The sequence below is a fragment of the Globicephala melas genome, chromosome 17 (genome assembly GCF_963455315.2).
Source record: "Globicephala melas chromosome 17, mGloMel1.2, whole genome shotgun sequence".
NCBI classification, from domain to species: Eukaryota; Metazoa; Chordata; class Mammalia; order Artiodactyla; family Delphinidae; genus Globicephala; species Globicephala melas.
In genome coordinates this window covers 51,741,283-51,760,886 of record NC_083330.1, presented here as the reverse complement: position 1 = coordinate 51,760,886, position 19,604 = coordinate 51,741,283, and the positions used below count along the sequence as shown (strand labels likewise).

The 19,604-nt window shown below is 35.6% G+C and overlaps 1 protein-coding gene across 2 annotated transcripts in view; it reads left to right on the top strand.

The window, feature by feature from the left end:
• NUDCD1 (NudC domain containing 1) overlaps nucleotides 1-15,735 on the top strand; it is an 89,901-nt gene extending 74,166 nt beyond the window's left edge. For both annotated transcript variants that reach the window (XM_030863103.2, XM_030863102.2), the window contains 2 exons: nucleotides 11,250-11,409; nucleotides 13,396-15,735. In XM_030863103.2, coding sequence (XP_030718963.1) covers nucleotides 11,250-11,409; nucleotides 13,396-13,688 — 453 coding nt within the window. In that variant the 3' untranslated portion in view covers nucleotides 13,689-15,735. The remainder of the gene's footprint in view (nucleotides 1-11,249; nucleotides 11,410-13,395) is intronic.
• The last annotated feature ends 3,869 nt before the right edge of the window (nucleotides 15,736-19,604 follow it).

Below are 19,604 nucleotides of genomic sequence, written 5' to 3'. Positions count from 1 at the left end.
TCTGGTTCTGCATGGTTTGTTCTTGTTCTTTCCACTGCTAATAAGCTATTGGGTATTATGCTTACCTTTGACAGTGTGTGCCCTAAACAGTCATCCTTTTCCTTCTTTCTTATTTGCTGTCGCATTTTGCTTTTGGCTACCAAGTTGTGAACTCAGTCGGATTTTTGGCATCTGTTCTTTTTTTTTTGAAGCATAGTTGATTTCCAGTGTTGTGTTAATTTCTGCTGTACAACAAAGTGAATCAGTTATATATATATTTTTATATTATTTTCTATTGTGGTTTATCCCAGGATGTTGAATATTTTCCCTGTGCTATACAGTAGAACCTTCTTGTTTACCCATTCTATATGTAACAGTTTGCATCTACTAATCCCAAACTCCCAGTCCATCCCTCCCCCACCTGCCTTCACTCTTGGCAACCACAAGTCTGTTCTATATGTCTGTGAGTCTGTTTCTCTTTCGTAAATAGGATCATTTGTGCCATTTTTTGATTCCACATATAAGTGATATGGTATTTGTCCGCTTATATGATAATTTCTAGATGCATCCATGTTGCTGCAAATGACATTATTTCGTTTTTTTATCTTTTTTTTGTGGTACGTGGGCCTCTCACTATTGTGGCCTCTCCCGTTGTGGAGCACAGGCTCCAGACGCGCAGGCTCAGCGGCCATGGCTCACTGGGCCAGCCGCTCTGCGGCATGTGGGATCCTCCCGGACCGGGGCAGGAACCCATGTCCCCTGCATCAGCAGGCGGACTCTCAACCACTGCGCCACCGGGGAAGCCCCTATTTCGTTCTTTTTTATAGCTGAGTAGTATTCCATTGTATATATATACCACATCTTCTTTATCCATTCATCTGTTGATGGACATTTAGGTTGTTTGCATGTCTTGGCTATTGTGAATATTGCTTTTGTGAACATAGGGGTGCATGTATCTTTTTGAATTACAGTTTTATCTGGATATATGCCCAGGAGTGGGATTGCTGGATCATATGGTAATTGTACTTTAGTTTCCTGAGGAACCTCCATACTGTTTTCCACAGTGGCTGCACCAACTTACATTCCCACCAACAGTGTAGGAGGGTTCCCTTTTCTCCACACCCTCTCCAGCATTTGTTATTTGTAGACTTTTTAATGATGGCCATTCTGAGAAGCATGTGGTGGTACCTCATTGTGGTTTTGATTTGCATTTCTCTAACTAATTAGCGATGTTGTGCATAATTTCATGTGTCTATTGGCCATCCGTATTTCTTCTTTGGAGAAATGTCTCTTTAGGTCTTCTGCCCGTTTTTCAATTGGATTGTTATCTTGTTGTCAAGTTGTATGAACTGCTTGTATATTTTGGAAATTAAGCGCTTGTCTGTTGCATTGTTTGCAAATATTTTCTCCCATTCTGTAGGTTGTCTTTTCGTTTTGTTTATGGTATCCTTTGTTGTGCAAAAACTTATGTTTGATTAGGTCCCATTTGTTTATTTTTGTTCTTATTTCTATTGCCTTGGGAGTCTGACCTAAGAAAACATTGGTATGATTTATGTCAGAGAATGTTTTGCCCATGATCTCTTCTAGGAGTTTTATGGTGCCTTGTCTTATATTTAAGTCTTTAAGAGTTTACTTTTGTGCATGGTGTAAGGGTTTGTTATAACTTCATTGATTTACATGCAACTGTTGAACTTTCCCAGCACCACTTGCTGAAAAGACTTCTTCCCATTTTATATTTTTGCCTCCTTTGTTGAAGATTAATTGGTCATAGGTATGTGGGTTTATTTCTGGGCTCTCTATTCTGTTCCATTGATCCATAGGTCTGTTTTATGTGCCAGTATCACACTGTTTTGATTACTGTAGCTTTGTAGTATTGTCTGAAGTCTGGGGGGTGGTTTATGCCTCCTGCTTTGTTGTTTTTCCTCAGGATTGCTTTGGCAATTCTGGATATTTTATGGTTCCATATAAATTTTAGGATTATTTGTTCTAGTTGTGTGAAAAATGTCATAGGTAATTTGATAGAGATTGCACTAAATCTGTCGATTGCTTTGGGTAGTATGGCCATTTTAACAATATTAATTATTCCAATCCAAGAGCATGGGGTATCTTTCCATTTCTTTGAATAATCTGCAGTTTCCTTTGTTAATGTTTTATAGTTCTCAGCATATAAGTCTTTCACCTCCTTGGTGAGGTTTATTCCTAAGTATTTTACTTTGGGGTTGCTATTTTAAAAGGTTTTTTTTTCTTTTATTTTCCCTTTCTGATATTTCACTGTTGGTGTAAAGAAATGCAACCAATTTCTGTATGTTCATCTTGTATCCTGCTACCTTTCTGAATTCATTTATCAGTTCTATTAATTTTTTGTGTGGCGTCTTTAGGGTTTTCTATATATAGTATCATGTCATCTACATATGGTGACAATTTTCCCTCTTCCAATTTGGATACCTTTTATTTCTCTTGTCTGACTGCTGTGGCTAGAACTTCCAATACTATGTAGAATAGAAACGGTGAGAGTGGGCATCCTTGTCTTCCATATTTTTGTGGAATGCTTTCAGCTTTCACTGTTGAGTATTATTTTGACTGTGGGTTTGTTATAATTTTTATTATGTTGAGATATATTCCCTCTGTACCCACTTTGGTAAGAGTCTTTATCATGAATGGATGTTGAATGAATTTTGTCAAATGCTTTCCCTACATCTATTGAGATGATCATGTGGTTTTTATCTTTTCTTTTGTCCATGTGGTATATCACATTGATTGACTTACATATGTTGAACATCCTTGTGAACTTGGGATGAATCCCACTTGGTCATGGTGTAAGATCTTTTTTATGTGTTGTTGGATTTGGTTTGCTAGTATTTTTTTGAGAATTTTTGCATCTATATTCATCAAAGAAATTGGCCTGTAATTTTCTTTTTTGGTGGTGTCTTTGCTTTTGCTATCAGAATGATAGTGGCTTTGGGAGTGTTCCCTCCTCTTCAGTCTTTTGGGAGAGTTTGAGAAGGATGGGTAAAAGTTCTTTGTATGTTTGGTAGAGTTCGCCTGTGAAGCCATCTGGTCCTAGACTTTTGTTTGTAGATAATTTTTTTTAATTACAGATTCTATTTCACTTCTAATGATTGGTCTGTTCAAATTGTCTGTTTCTTCTTGATTCAGTTTTGGTGGGCTGTATGTTTCTAGAAAGTTGTCCATTTCTTCTAGGTTGTCGAATTTGTTGGCATATAATTGTTCATAGTATTCTTTTATGGTTTTTTTGTATTTCTGCGGCATCAGTTGAGATTTCTCCTTTTTCATTTCTTATTTTGTTTACCTTTCAAAGAAGCAGCTCTTGGTTTTATTGATTTTTTTTCTATTGTTTTTTAATCTCTTATTTCCTCTCTGATCTTTATTATTTCTTTCCTTCTACTGACTTTAGGTTTTGTTTGTTCTTTTTCTTTTAGGTGGTAGGTTCGGTTTGAGATTTTCCTAGTATTTTGAGAAAGGCCTGTATTGCTATGAACTGCTCTAAGAACTGCTTTTGCTGCATCCCATAGATTTTGTATGGTTGTGTTTTCATTGTCATTTGTCTCCAGATATTTTTTAATTTCCTCATTGACCCGTTGCTTTTTTAGTATGTTGTTTGGTCTCCATGTAATCTTTTTCTCATTTCTTTTTCCATGGTTGATTTCTAGTTTCATGCCATTGTCAAAGATGCTTGAAATAATTTTTATACCAGATTTTGTTTTGCACCCTATTTGGTCAATCTTAGAGAATGTTCCATGTCCACTTGAAAAGAATGTGTATTCTGTGTTTTTTGGATGTAATCCTGAAAATGTCAATTAACTAACTGTTCTGTTGTATCATTTAGGATATCTTTGCCTTCTTGATTTTCTGTCTAGAATATCTGTCCATTGATGTGAGTGGGGTGTTAAAGTCTCCTACTATCATTGTATTCCCATCAGTTTCTCCCTTTATGTCTGTTAGTTTTTGTTTTATATACTTGGGTGCTCCTATATTAGGTACATATATGTTGACGAGTGTAAAGAGTGTAAAGTCCTTTTTTTTTAACATCTTTATTGGCGTATAATTGCTTTACAATGGTGTGTTAGTTTCTGCTTTATAACAAAGTGAATCAGTTATACATATACACGTTCCCATTTCTCTTCCCTCCTGCATCTCCCTCCCTCCCACCCCTCCCTATCCCACCCCTCTAGGTGGTCACAAACCACCTTGCTGATCTCCCTGTGCTATGTGGCTGCTTCCTACTAGCTATCCACTTTACGCTTGGCAGTGTATATATGTCCAAGCCACTCTCTCACCTCGTCACAGCCTACCCCTCCCTCTCCACATAGTCCATGCTCTAGTAGGTCTCTGTCCTCTTCTTGTATTGATCCTTTTATCATTATATAGTGTCCTTCTTTGTTTTTATGGCCTTTGTTTTAAAGTCTGTTTTGTCTCATACGAGTATTGCAACCCCTGCTTTCCTGTCATTTCCGTTTGCGTGAAATATCTTTTTCCATCCCCTCACTTTCAATCTATGTGTGTCCTTTGCCCTAAAGTGGATCTTATGTATGCAGCACAATGTACGGCTCTTGTTTATTTATCCAGTCTGCCATACAGTGTCTTCTGATTGGAGCATTCAGTCCATTGACATTTCAGGTAATTATTGATAACTATATTTATTGCCATTTAAACTTTGTTTTCCAGTTGATTCTGTTTCTTCTTTGTTTCTTTTTGTTGTTCTTTTTGTGGTTTGATGATTTCCTTTTATTTTATGCTTGTGTCCTTTATTTGGTTTTTGTGAATCTATTGTTATTGATTTGTGATTACCGTGTTTTTTCCAGTATGTTAACACCTTCCAATAGCTGCTTGCTTTAGACTGATAGTCATATAGGCTCAAACACATTCTAAAAAAAAAAACAATCTACATTTTCTTACTCTCCCCCACATTTTATCATTCTGATGTCCTCTTTTACATCTTTGTTTATCCTTTTGCTGTCCCTTGTGTTTATCATCACTTTCACAAATAGCTTTTTTTTTTTTTCTTTTTGATCTGTATACTGGCTTATTTAAGTGATTTACTTTCCAATTGTGAGCTTCTCTTTCCTATATCTTCTTGCTTCCATTCTATTTAGAGAAGACCTTTCACTATGTCTTTTAGGATAGGTTTAGTATTGCTTTAGTCTTTTGGTTTTTGCTTGACTGAGAAATTCTTTATCTCCCCTATTCTAAATGATAATGTTGCTGGGTAGAGTATTCTAGGTTGCAGATTTTTCTATTTTAAGACTTTGAATTGAACATCTTGTTCTTGATTCTCACAGGTTGATTCTTACAGGTAATTGCCAGATAATGAATAACATCTTATTTCCCTGTTTTGTCTGCTTCAAATTAATGATGATATGTCTTTGTTGTTCTTCAAACATTTTCTTTGCCTTATATTGAGTTTTTTTGTTTCTATAGCATCATACAAAAAGTGCACTTAATTTGAATTGTACTTTTTAATTTTTGCACTTTATTTTCATTCAGTTAATTAACTTATTAGCAAAACTAGTTTGCTTCAGTTTGTAACCTTAATTCTGATTTTCTTTACAAAATCCTTTCATCTGGACTTTCAAAGGTTGCAAAGAGCAGAGAAGACCTCTCATTACCTCAAGTCACAGATATTTAGTGTGAACATATGTGGAGACTATAAGGAATAGTGGAAACAATCTCTTTAGATCTCATAGAGAAATAGAAGGTCATTCTGTAAACAAATGCATTTGCAAGTTCGACCTAAAAGAGAAGGGAAACATTGTTTAGAAAATAGCACATAGTTCTGATGACAAGGTAATCTCCTTGTCTCCTGAGAATCAGTCAAGTGTCCCTTGCTGTCTACTGTAGTGCTGCGCCATTATCATCACATCACCATCTTCTTTACTTGCTTCTGCTGCTCATACCTCTGTGATTCACTTCCTACCTCATGATTTCTGCTTTCTGTAGTCTCTCTGGGTATGTCTTTTGCCTCTCTTTCTTATTGGCTGTATGTTTGTGTTTATTGTTCATTTTTGGCATTTAAGAAGAGGATTTACTGTTTTTGGCCAGCCACCATCCCCTATGGGAAGCACCTGTTCAAGAAAACACTTCAGTCTAACCATTTCATAAATCAGTGGATAAAAGATGTTTGCCTTTAAGTTAGTTATCCACTCTGGTAGAAGCCAGGGCGTGGGATCCTACAGTTTGCCTACTTGGGTATATGGAAGCTCTTGTGGATACTGAACTATCACCAGTCTGCTCATTATAAGTGGCTTGCTTTTTAGGCAAGTTTGTAAACAGTGAGCAGGGGACTTCCAGTTCAGTCTAGGGTCTGGAAAGCTGGAAAGAGTGTCACTCCCAGTGTAACAACAAGAGAAGCCTGGATAATCTGTAGAATCATTACTTAAAAAAAAATTTTCAGCGATCTGAGGTTACAGTGCAATCAACTAGCTTGAAATCCAAGGGAAAAACAGGTACCACCAAGGAGAGACTGGATAGGAGAGCTGGTTCATCTGAACATAGGAAGAAGAAAGGATTGCCATATAAGTGGGTAAGGAAAATCCAACAAACTGCTAAAAGCCTAGTGGGGGCTAACAAGAAAGTATAGAACCCATGGGATTTACAGATCCTCTTTATGGACCTTGACCAGGGCCTGATGCGGAAGACGGGGAGCAGGGGAGGAGCCGGACAGGGGGAAAGCCACCCTGGTGATGCAGCACTGGAGGAGGGAAGTATCTTCTGCCGTGAAAGAAGAATGAAGTCCTGCCTGGTTTATTTTCCTTAAGTAGCAAAAGCCTTAAACTGCTGAGGGAACAGCATTAGATCTTATCCTAAGGGCTCAGAAGAAGACCCACGGCAGCCGGGGGAAAATAAAAATAACTTTAAAACACCACTGCTATGCCTGGGGCAGGGGCAGGAAATCAAGGGTAGATTATCAGAATTCTCCTACCACTGGAGATGAGGCAGTATCACTAAAAAGGCCCAAACCCAAGGACACAAGGCCCACTACTGAAGCTGAACCAAGAGAACCCTCTGCCTATATCCTTCCATCCACCATCATCAAGGCTGAGAAGCACCAAGTAACAGGCAATAATAATCTACCACTAGGGAAGGAGTAAGAGCATAGAGAGACTCTGAAATGCGGATGTATGGTGAAGGCCTAAAGTTAGGGGTGGAACAGTGCAGTTGGGGAAAATCCTCCAGCATCTCAGTCCCCACCAGAATGCAAAGTACACTGAAGGAATTTGAAGTTGGTGATGCACTGAAGGTAACCATAGCAACAACAGAATTCAAGCTCAGATCAGCCCTTTCTCAACCTCCCTCTGTCATGACCACCCACACGAATGGCCTAGCAGAAGAAATGTGTCCATCACCAGGCATAAATACTGCTTACCTCAGTCTCTACAGTTTTTTACATCCAGTATTCAGTCAAAGGTTACAAGACACACAAAAAGAAGTAAAACACACAAAAAGAAGTAAAAAATATCCTGCTGTCAAGAAACAAGGGGAAACAAACCAGACTCAGAGATGACCCCTATTTTGGAACTGCCAGACAAAGGATTTAAAATAACTGTGGTTAATATGTTAAAGCCTCTAGTAGAAAAGGTGAATAAATTAATACAGAATTTTAGCAGAGAGAAACTGTAAAAGAGTCCATTAAAAATGCTTGAAGTTTAAAAAAAAAAACCCACAGCAACAAGAGAAGAATGCCTTCAACAAACTCATCAGTATACTCAATACATCTGAGGGGAAAAAAAAATCAGTAACCTTGAAGACTGATTTCAGTTCTGCTAATTTTTACTAACCTAAGAGGGTGGAAGTGGGGTGGGATTAAAAACAAACAAAAAAACAGAGCATCCAAGAGCTGTGGGGCAATGTCAGATGGTCTACTATACATCTAGTTGGAATCCCAGAAGGGACATGGAACATTTGCCAAAATAGACCATATTCTGGGCCATAAAATAAATGTCAATAAATTTAAAAGAATAAGAATCATGAACAGAATGTTCTCTGGCCATAACAGAATTAAATTAGAAATTAATAATAGAAAAATCTGGAAAATCCACAAGTATTTGGAAATTAAATACATTTCTGAATAACCTACGAGTCATAGTGGAACTCACAAAGGAAGCAGGAAATATTTTGAATCGAACGAAAATGAAACAGCACATATGGGATGCAGCTAAAGCAGTGCTTAGAAGGAAATTTATGGCATTACATGTTATATTACAATAGAAAAAGTGTCTCAATTTTATAATTTAAGCTTCCATCTTAAACCAGGAAAAGAAGAGCAAACCAAGTCTAAAGCAAGTAGGAGGAAGGAAACTTTCAAAGAGCAGAAATGAGTGAAACTGAAAATAATGAAACCAATGAAAAGATCAAAATTGGTAAGTCTCCAGGCAGAGTAACCAAGGAAAAAGAACACAAATTACCATATCAGAAATAAAAATGGACATGTCAGGACAAGTCCAAAAGACAGTAAAGTGTAATAATGGGATGTTATAAACAACTCTATTTTCATATATTTGACAATTTAAGTGAAGCTAATTCCTTGAAAGACAAGCATTACCACAGTTCACTGAAAAAGAAACAGATAACCTTAATAGTCTTATATCTGTTAAAGAGACTGAATTTATTGTTAGGAACCTTCTGACAAATCTCCAGACCTAGGATGCTTCACTGGTGTGCTCTACCAAATGAACACACAGTACCAATTCTATACTTCCAGAAAATAGAAGAGGAAGGAATACCTCCCACCTTGTTTTATAAGGCCAGCATTACCCTGATAGCAAAGACATGACAGAAAGGAAAACAGGAAAAAAATTAAAAACCACACCAGTATCCCTCATGAATATAGATCAAAAGTCCTCAGTAAAATATTAGTAAATGAAATCCAGCAGTAAGTAAAAAGGATAATACATCATGACCAAGTAGTGTTTACCCAGGGAATTCGAGGCTGATTCATCAACATTCAAGTATCAATCAACATAATTCAGTGTATCATCAGACTAAAGAAGAAAAATATTTGACCATTCTAGTAGACGCAGAAAAAGAACTGACAAAACTTCGTATCTGTTTATGATAAAAGTGCTTAGCAAACTAGGAGTTGAAGGTGACTGCCTCCTTGAAAAACCTAGTGTTAACATCGTATTTCATGGTAAAAATACTAGAATGCTTTCCCCTAAGATTGGTAACAGGCGGGCTTCCCTGGTGGCGCAGTGGTTGGGAGTCCGCCTGCCAATGGCAGGGGACATGGGTTCGTGCCCGGTCTGGGAGGATCCCACATGCCGCGGAGCGGCTGGGCCCGTGCGCCGTGGCCGCTGAGCCTGCGCATCCGGAGCCTGTGCAAAAGATAGGCAAGGGTGTTTGCCCTCATTACTCCTAGTCAGCATCATGCTGGAGCTCCTAGCTAGTGCAGTGAGGCAAGAAAAAGTAGTAAAAGGTATAAAGAATTATCAAGAGGTTTCAGTAACTACCATGAGAAAGATGAAACCATTTTTAGGTGTTATCTTAAAAGCAGTGTTTATCTGCAGTTCCTTCGTCTACTCTTAGCTTGCAACCTTTGAATGGAATTATATATTTTCCTAACATGGCTGCTGACCAACCTAATAAGTATCATACATCTTAAGTGGTGTAATCTTTTTTATTTATCTGTATGGAATACTTGATTTTAAAATGAAGAATAGGAAGGCTAGAATTTATTAAATGAATATCACACAGTCTCTTACTACATAAAGAAAAAATTATCTCATTTAAAGGGAGTGTTTTATCTCACAGTAAATTATATTTGCAGTTAGTTAGTTCCATCAGACTAGTGTATTATAATTTGTAAAACTTACAGATAATTAGTTTTGAGTATATTTAAAGCATCCCAATCTTATTTGAGGAATAATGTGTCCACTTTCTGAGGGGCAGATCCACAAACTATTTGCTGAAACATGCATTAATGGAAAGTATAAAACTGAAAGTAATGAGAACACAGTTGAAACTACAGAAAAACTGAATTTGACAATAAAACTTACTGTAAAATGTAATATAAAAGGCCAGTCAGTTGGCAGTGATTTTGAAAATAAACCTCACTTAGCCAGTGTTTATCAGGAGCAAAGGGAGAGAAGAAATAGTCTGTGAACACTGTGTGCCAGCCTGTTCCCCTTCTGCAGAGAACAAGTACCGGCCCCACCCAAAAGCCCTATCCCTTGGCATTGCTGCAGCAACACAAATTAGGTTGCTCTGTCTCTGGATGCTCCTGTGACCAGTAGCCTGTGTGGGAGAGCCACTTCACAGCTTTCCCTATTGAACACAGGTCAGGTCTCCACCTTTAATTTCAACTCAACATTTTATTCTCCAGTCTGCTCTAAAACTCATGGAAGCAATTCATTGTTTATTAAGTGCTATGCATACTTTATGTTTTCTATATTTGATATGATTTTTGTTGGTTTTTAGGCATTTTTAACTCTGATAAACAGCATTTGTAATGAAGAATGTCACTGCAACCTCTTTCCATTAAAAAAAAGTATTCCTATAGATGGAATCCAGTTATGAGCCTCAACCTAATGAGTCTGTAGTAAAATGAGTTCCTTTAGCCATCAATATTGCAATAAAATTATTAACATAATGAACATTCTTGACATTTTATTGTAAATAGACAATACAAAGTCAATAATTTGTAAACAGATCTGCGTTTGAATCCTAGCATTGTGATTTTTCTGTGTAGCCTAGAATAAGTTACTCAAGCTCTCTCAAGTATATTCTTCCATCTATGAAGATAATAGCCTTGTGGGTTATTGATGTTAATATTTATAACGTGTCTGGCACATAGATTGTGCTCATAAATCATAGTAGCTATCGTTGTTCTTGGTAGTTATTATTACAAGTTAGCATTTGTAAACTTCATATTTGTATTCTGTGGTTTAAAAAATATTCTGCCTATAAAATTGGTGCTTTATAGCATGTTGTAAACGAGTTACGAACAGTTGACCAATACTATAGTGTAGTGGTTAAGAACATAGACTCCAGATTCAAATCTCAGCGGCACAACTTACTACCAGGCTGACCATGGGCAAGTTACTTAAATCCTTTGTGCGTCACTTTCCTCAGCTTTAAGACAGACCTAACAATAGCACATTTCTCCCAGGAGCATTATGAAGATTTATTAATCAGTTTTAGGTGTGTAAAAAGTTTAGAACAGTTGTTGACATGTAGTTCTGTGTGTCAGCTGTCATCCGTATTATTATTAATTTGTTGTTGAGTAAATGATTTTTTGTCACTTTTTATTTCAGGTGAATCTTGGAAGCAACCAGTACCTTTTCTCTGTCATAGTGGATCCTAAAGAAATGCCCTGCTTCTGTCTGCGCCATGATGTTGATGCCCTTCTCTGGCAACCACACTCTGGCAACCAAGACGATATGTGGGAGCATATCGCAACTTTCAATGCTTTAGGTATAAGCAAGCTCTTTGACAACTTTTTCCTTTATAAGTTTTTGGGTTTGTTTAAATTTGAGCTGTCCTAAGTATGCTTGGATTGATTTGTGCTATAATTTGGTTGCTTGCACATAGTTGATGAATGTTAGTACTTTTGGAACAGTAGGACTAATTTGTTTTTATGCTTGTGCAGAAGATCAGCACAGAATAGAAATCAAAGTGGTTATCTAACTGCATGAATCATTCTAATCAGTTATTTGCTTATTCCAACTAAGCTATACAATATCAGAATATGAACAAGGGACTTGACAGTACCCTTCATGGAACTTGTATTCAGGTTTCTTCAGAGTAGTCTTCGGTAATCATGGAATTGCTCTAAGGTAAAGCGCATTATGAGACATCTTTCATGGAACTTATGTGAAAAACAGCCATTATAATGAAAACACTTAGGGAAGATGATGATAAGCAGAAATGAAATTTATTCTGTAGGATAAAAGGGAAAATACTGGTTTTAAAACTAGAGCTTGAAACATTTTGAGCTACATAATTGTAGACTTACGCAATAATTGATTTAATGATAAAATAATACATTAGTATTGTGTGGGAGAAATTTTTTATATGAATTGACCACAGCTATTGCTTTATTGAAAGGTTATTTTAAGCTGCCAGCAGGAAGTAAAATTATGCATTGTGATTGCTGTATATGTACAACCCTAATTGTAGAGGAGATTTTTTTCAATTATCCCTTATAGTTAATAATATGGGCTGTTAAACTGGTAATTCAGACTCCAAATGGATTTTTGTGACCTGAAATAAAGTTTGAATAATTTAGCCACATAATTTCTAGTTCTACTAAAATTCCTGATTTTTTATTCTATTTTTTTCAGTAAGAGGGAAAGCTTTATCTTAATTTTCAGATATTCCTTTTGTATCCCTAAATCCCCTAGTATAATGGAATTCTATTATGCTTGAGTTTAAGTTAAATCAACATTACATTAGATGTGTAGTCTTGAGATGTTATATATACGTTATTTCGTCAAGATTAGCCTGGAGAGCTAAATCTAGGCTCTCAAATAGGTGTCTGTGTCCTTTCTAATTTTTCCTCCTCAAGCCCTGGCTTAATATTAAAAAACCAGCATTGATCTGCCTGTGCTCAGTGGTTCCTTTGCTCATTCATTGTTTGATGAGGTCTCAATTTACATTAGTGTTATATTTCCTCTCTCACATGTTATAATGTTCAGTAATCATGTCCCAATCTGAAGATTCTAGTTTTTATTTCAGAACATAAATGCTCTTTTAGACTATAAAGATAATTTTTAAAAAGATTATTTCAAAGTTTAATTAGTTTTCAAGGGATATCCCAATGGAATTTTTTAAAATAGATACTTGAATTTTCTTTGAATTTGTAGTGGTCTCAAGGCTCTGCTTCTTCTGAGAGGTGAAGTACAAATCCTGTTACAGTGTTGGTATTTGTGTATAAAAATACCACTAACATTACAGAAATAATGGGAATGCACTGTGCATATTAGTACCTTTGGGGATGGGGTCTGCATTATAACACACTCCTAAAATAACTTTATAATACATCCTATAAACATTTTCCCATTTATTTGATAAGAAGATGCTGTAATGCCACATCTCTGATTGATGTACTCTATTATTTAAAGATATTTTGGCATGTTTTTAGTGTGTTAGATTTTTAATGTTTTAATTATTCATGGAAATTAGATAGGAACTATATTGTGCTTTTTTTGGAAGGGATGAAACACTATTTTGTTCCTTAGGAATTAATGCTTTAATTTTGCACCATTTGGGAGAGACTGATTGTGGCTAGTCATTAATGGCTCAGAATTTAACCACTGTTGAGTATCTATGATATATATTTTTATTTAATCTTTTCAATTTATAATAAGATTTATGAACTATTAAATGTTAAGTCACTGTTTTTCCCCTTCTGTTTAATATATAGTTTTTCTCTTTTTTTTGTCTCATATTTCTTGGCAGGCTACGTCCAAGCATCAAAGAGAGACAAAAAATTTTTTGCCTGTGCTCCAAATTACTCTTACGCAGCCCTTTGCGAGTGCCTTCGACGAGTTTTCATCTATCGTCAGCCCACTCCCATGTCCACTGTACTTTACAATAGGAAGGAAGGCAGGCAAGTAGGGCAGGTTGCTAAGCAGCAAGTAGCAAGCCTAGAAACCAGTGATCCTATTTTAGGCTTTCAAGCAACAAATGAGAGATTATTTGTTCTCACTACCAAAAACCTCTTTTTAATAAAGGTAAATACAGAGAATTAATTACTCCAACATGTTGGCTTCTCTGTACTGGAAAAGTATTCAGTGGTAGCTGGAAGGCTGGGCAGTTGTGCTGTAATCTGTTAAGTTTTTATTGTGTTAAAATTATCTTGTATGAATTTATTTTTTAAAGGATATTGGAAATATATTCGAGATTATGAGTCTATAAAAGCTATGGAATGAAGCTGCAAATTTAGAGAAAATTAGCTTCTGTAAAAAATGTAAAGATAGTATTAGCAAGTATAATTAATTTTTTAAAAACAGGCTAGAATCTCATCTTTTATATGAAAGATGTACAATTCATGTTTAAATAAAAATATTTATCATGTATTCTTTGTTCACTGATACAGTTTCTACTTCTTTACCTATAGAATGTATAGGATAATGGTTAAAGTGTTGATTCTTGTAAATACTTTTTAAATGGACTGAATAGCTGGGGTAGAGGGAGAAATATAACAGGTACAGCAGGTCTAGTACTGTTAAAGTTTGCTGAGAGACCTTAAGTGTTTTTTCATATTAAATATAACTTTATTGAACTTTTATCCATTTGGTCTTCCACAGACATAAATAAAGAGAGATGATAAGGTTCTACGAAGTGTAGCTCTTATCCATTGCCATATAACAAACCACTCCAAAACTCAGTGGCTTAAAACAGGATGTTTTATAATTTTTCATGGTTCATTGACTTGACTGTCTCTGGTCTGCATGGCCTTTCCTCCTCCAGTAGGCTAGACCGTGTTTCTTCCCATGACAGAAAAAAACATTACAAGAGGGCAAGCCCTAATGTACAAGAGTTTATCAAGCCTGCACTTGCATCATATTTGCTCATCTTCCATTGAACAAAGCAATTCTAGAGTCAGTGTGAGAGTGGAGTACACAAGGATACAGATAGCAGGTGGTATGATTCACTGGGAGCCATTTATGTAGCAGTCTCCCATACAAATTATAATTCATCCTGGTAGTTCTCCTTACATTTCTACAGTTAAGAAAAAAGTAATCCTGTTTGTTTATACATTAAATATGTTTTGCCATGAATTTTAGCTTCTTATATTATTTCCTTGGATTTCTTTTGGTGTGCATTTACCTGGAAAATTGTTTACTTTTATACCATTTTTGTATACTTCTTATATATACTTCATGTTAAATTTTATATTATAATAGGGGAATTGAGACTTTAAGATAAGAGGCAGAAAATGAAGAAAAGAGTACAAGATAGGAAATATTTGTTCCTAACATATCTCTTGCCTATCTAGACAAGGGTTTGGCTGAATTAAATTTTAGTGAAAGAAGGAAAAATAAGTTTGAGAGACAGAAAAGGAGGAAAAAGATGGGGATTACATGCATGTTCTAAACACTATGTCAGAAAGCGGTTTCCTGGAGAGAAGTATTGGGACGCTAGATAAAAAGTTGGGAAAAGTCCTGAGAACTGGTAGTGACAGTGGAGTCCTAATGGAACTCTGTTAGTACTAGGAAAGAGGACTAGAGAGCTATCAAGCATCAAGAGATCATGAACACAGAAAAAAAAAAAAAAGTATGGCTGAACCAAAAAACAAAACAGTGATATTTGCAGAACTTTTTAGTGTCATTGTAAAATTTAATGAAACAAGACTATTTTGACAGTGAACTATTAAAAGCCTTTGTTATGTGATAGTACATTTACATTTTCTTTAAAATTTACCTCAGAGATCATAAATACCCTCTTAGGGAATTTAAGAAAAATACAGATTAATGTGGTGCTTAATTAACCATATGACAATATATATATGCAAATTTACATATGGTAATTTCTTTCCTTTGTATATGTGATTTTTAACATGATTAATGTTGAATTGAAACCTATCAGGATAACTAGTCCTAAATATTTTTGCATATTGATCTATGTTAAGAGAGTAACAGGTCTAGAGCAGTGATTCCAAGTAATGTTTTCTTGAAATGTTTCAAGGATTCCACAAATATTTAACTCAGTTTGAATAATGTTCTAAAGAGATATATACAAGTGCTATGAACGTAGTAGCTTGTGTTTTGTTGATTTTTTTTATCATAAATTATAAATGGGAATTTATAAAACATTTATGATAGTAATAAATAGTATTTTGTGTTTTTCATATGGAGTCATTTAACAATATTCATTATATCAACGTTTAGTAAGCATCAGCTATGTACCATAACATATTTTCAGGGCTAATGATAATACAGTGTTAAGTTAAAGACAGATATTCTAGTGGTTTCCAGGTGAATTTTCTCTTTGAGTAAAGAAGTAGGTGGGGGGTAGGTGGAGTTGCTCTATTAGAAAGACATTTAACCAGGTCTGGAACCCATATGAGAACAAACAAGAGTTGCCAGTGGGAAGGGTCAGGAAGAGGATAATAAAGTTCAAAAAATTAACCAAAGAAAAGTATCATAAGGGACTACTATGAACAATTATATGCTAACAACTTTGTAACACAGAAAATGGATAAATTCCTAGAAACATATAACCTATCAAGACTGAATCATGCAGAAATAGAAAATCTTAATAGACTGATTACTAGTAAGGAGTAATAAAAAACCTCCCAACAAACAAAAGACCAGGACCAGATGGCTTGACTGGTGAATTCTACCAAACATTTAAAGAATTAATACCAATTCTTCCCAAACTCTTCCAAATACACAGAAGAGGGAACCCATCCAAACTCATTTGAGGTGGCCAGCATTACCCTGATACCAAAACTATACCAGGAATGCCACAAGTAAAGAAACTTACAGGCCAATATCCCTGATGAACATAGATATTAAAATTCTCAATAAAATATTAGCAAACCAAATTCACAATATATCAAAAGGATTACACACCATGATCAAGTGGGATTTATTATAGGGATGTAAGGATGATTGAATATTTGCTAATCAATGAACGTGATACATCACATTAATTTAGATACAGAAAAAGCATTTGACAAATTTCAACATCCATTTATGATAAAAAGTCTCAACAAAGTGAGTATAGAGGGAACATACCGCAACATAATAAAGGCCGTGTATGACAAGCCTACAGCTAACATTATACTCAATGATGAAAAGTGAAATCTTTCCCTCTAAGGTCAGGAACAAGACAAGGATGCCCACTCTCGGCACTTTTATTCAACATAATGTTGGAAGTCCCAGCCATAGCAATTAGATGAAACAAAAGGTGTCCAAGTTGGAAAGGAAGACGTAAAACTCACTATTCACAGATGACATGACTATATATATTAAACACTAAAGACTCCACCAAAAAAACTTAGATCCAATGAATTAGGTAAAGTTGCAGATAAAAAAAATCAATATACAAAAATCTGTTGAGTTCCTATACACTAATAACAAACCATCAGAGAAATAAAGCAATCCCATTTACAATTGCATTAAAAAAAGAACAAAATACTTACAAATAAATTTAGTCAAGGAGGTGAAAGAAACTGAAGAAGACAAAATAAATACGAAGGCGTCCCATGCTCACGGATTGGGAGCAAATGTTACTCAAAGCTATCTACAGCTCTAATGCAATCCCTGTTAAAATTCTAATGGGATTTTTCACAAAAATAGAACAAACCTGAAATTTATATGCAACCACAAAAGACTATAAAAATCCAAAGCAGTCTCTTAAGAAAAACAATGGTGGAGGCATCATGCTCCCTGATTTCAAACTGTATTACAGAGCTATGGTAATCGAAACAGTATGGTATTGGCATAAAAACAGACACAAAGATCACTGAAACAAAATAGCCCAGAAATAAACCCACCCATATATATGGTCAATTAATTTATGACAAGAGTCAGTAATATACCAAGGGGAAAGGAAAATTTCTTCAATAAATGGTTTGGCAAAACTGGACATCCACACACAAACGAATGAAAATAGACCACTGTCTTACACTATACACAGTAACTCAAAATGGATTAAAGTCTTGAACGTAAGACCTGAAACCATAAAACTCTTAGAAGAAAACATAGGCAAGTAAGCTCCTTGACATCAGTCTTAGCAATGATTTTTCTTTTTTTTTTCTTTTTTTTTTTTGGATCTGACACCAAAAGCAAAGGCAACAAAAGCAAAAATAAACAAGTGGGATTGCATAAAACTAAAAAGCACAGCAAAAGATACCATCAACACAATGAAAAGGCAACCTACTGAATGGGAGAGAATATCTGCAAATCATATCTGATAAAGGGTTAATATCCCAAATAAATAACTTACACAACTCAAAAGTAAAAAAAAAAATCCAATTAAAAAATGAGAAGATCTGAATATTTTTCAAAAGAAGACACAGAGATGGTCAACAGATACATGAAAAGTAGTGCAACATCACTAATCAACAGGGAAATGCAAATCAAGACCACAATGAGATATCACCTCGCACCTATCAGAATGGCTATTATCAAAAAGACAGGAAATAACAAGTGTTGGTAAGGAAGCAGAGAAAAGGGAACCCTTGTGCACTGTTGGTGGAAATGTAAATTGGTGCAGCCACTATGAAAAACAGTATGGAGGCTCCTCAATTAAAAGCAGAACTACCATATGATCCATCAGTTCTACCTGTGGGTATTTATCTGAAGGAAACAAAAACACTAACTCAAAAAGGTATATGTGCCCCCATGTTAACAACAGCCAAGATATAAAAACAACCTAAGTGCTCACTGATGGGTGAATAATGGCATATATACATAATTCAGCAATAAAAAGGAAATCTTGCCATTTATGAAAACATGTATGGATTTTGAGGGCATCATGCTAAGCAATATAAGTCAGACAGAGAAAGACAAATGATCTCACTTTTATGTGGAATCTTAAAAACACACACAAACCAAAACCGAACTCATAGATAAAGAGAACGGAATGGTGGTTACCAGCGGTGGGGGTGGGATGGGGTGGGGTGGGGGATTTGAATGGGTGAAGGGAGTCAAAATGTACAAAATTCCATTTATAAAATACATAAGTCATGGGGATGTAATGTACAGCATGGCAACTATAGTTAATACCACACTGCTTATTTGAAATCTGCTTAGAACTTAAAAGTTCTCATTGTAAGAAAAAAAATTGTAACTATAGTAACATGTTAACTATCCTTACTATGGTGATCATTTTGCAATATATATAAATATCAAATCATTATGTTGTACACCTGAAACTAATATAGTGTATGTCAATTTAAAAAATGAGCGTGAAAAATAATTATGAAAACAATCTGCAGAATATTTAATTGAGTCACAATTCAGTTGCCACATTAAGAAAAAAAACCAAAAAGGGCCTGAGGGATGATCCTAGGGCAGGCAGGGATAATGGCTGCTGGGGCAGGGCTCTCCAAGGGGTCTTTTCCAAATGGGATCCAGAGATCCCATTTCTTTCTGGCTCCAGCCCACTAGGAAGACAGGTCAGCAATGCACTGTAGCACACGTAAGAAGTGCACTTGGTGGTGTGAAGTAAAGGAAGTTAAAGTGCTTAGGGAGCTACCTGTGGACTGGCAGCATTTGGGTCTAGTTCCCGCCTGCCCACCTCCTCATGGTCATATTCCCGCCTTTCTTCACAGGCTGCTATCTAGTTCTGCCTTGTTCTTCCGGATAACCCCCAAAATTTCAAGTGTTGATTAAGGGATCCCTTTTCACCATTTTATATCCAGGGCCTGATACAGGTCTTAATGTGTAATAAGTATTTAATATATGTGTTAAATAACTGATTTTTAAAAAAAATATTAAGAATGGTTAACAATATTAAATAATGCTTTGAAATAATATACAACTATCACATTTCTACATAGAATGGAAATTACAGGTTAAATTATCATTGCACAGGTATTTCTAACATTTGTGATTATCTAGAGATAAGAACAATGGTAAGTTTATGTGTGGCAAATAATAAATAAAATTGGTATTGTACTAGTCATTGATGATAATGAAGAATATTTTAAT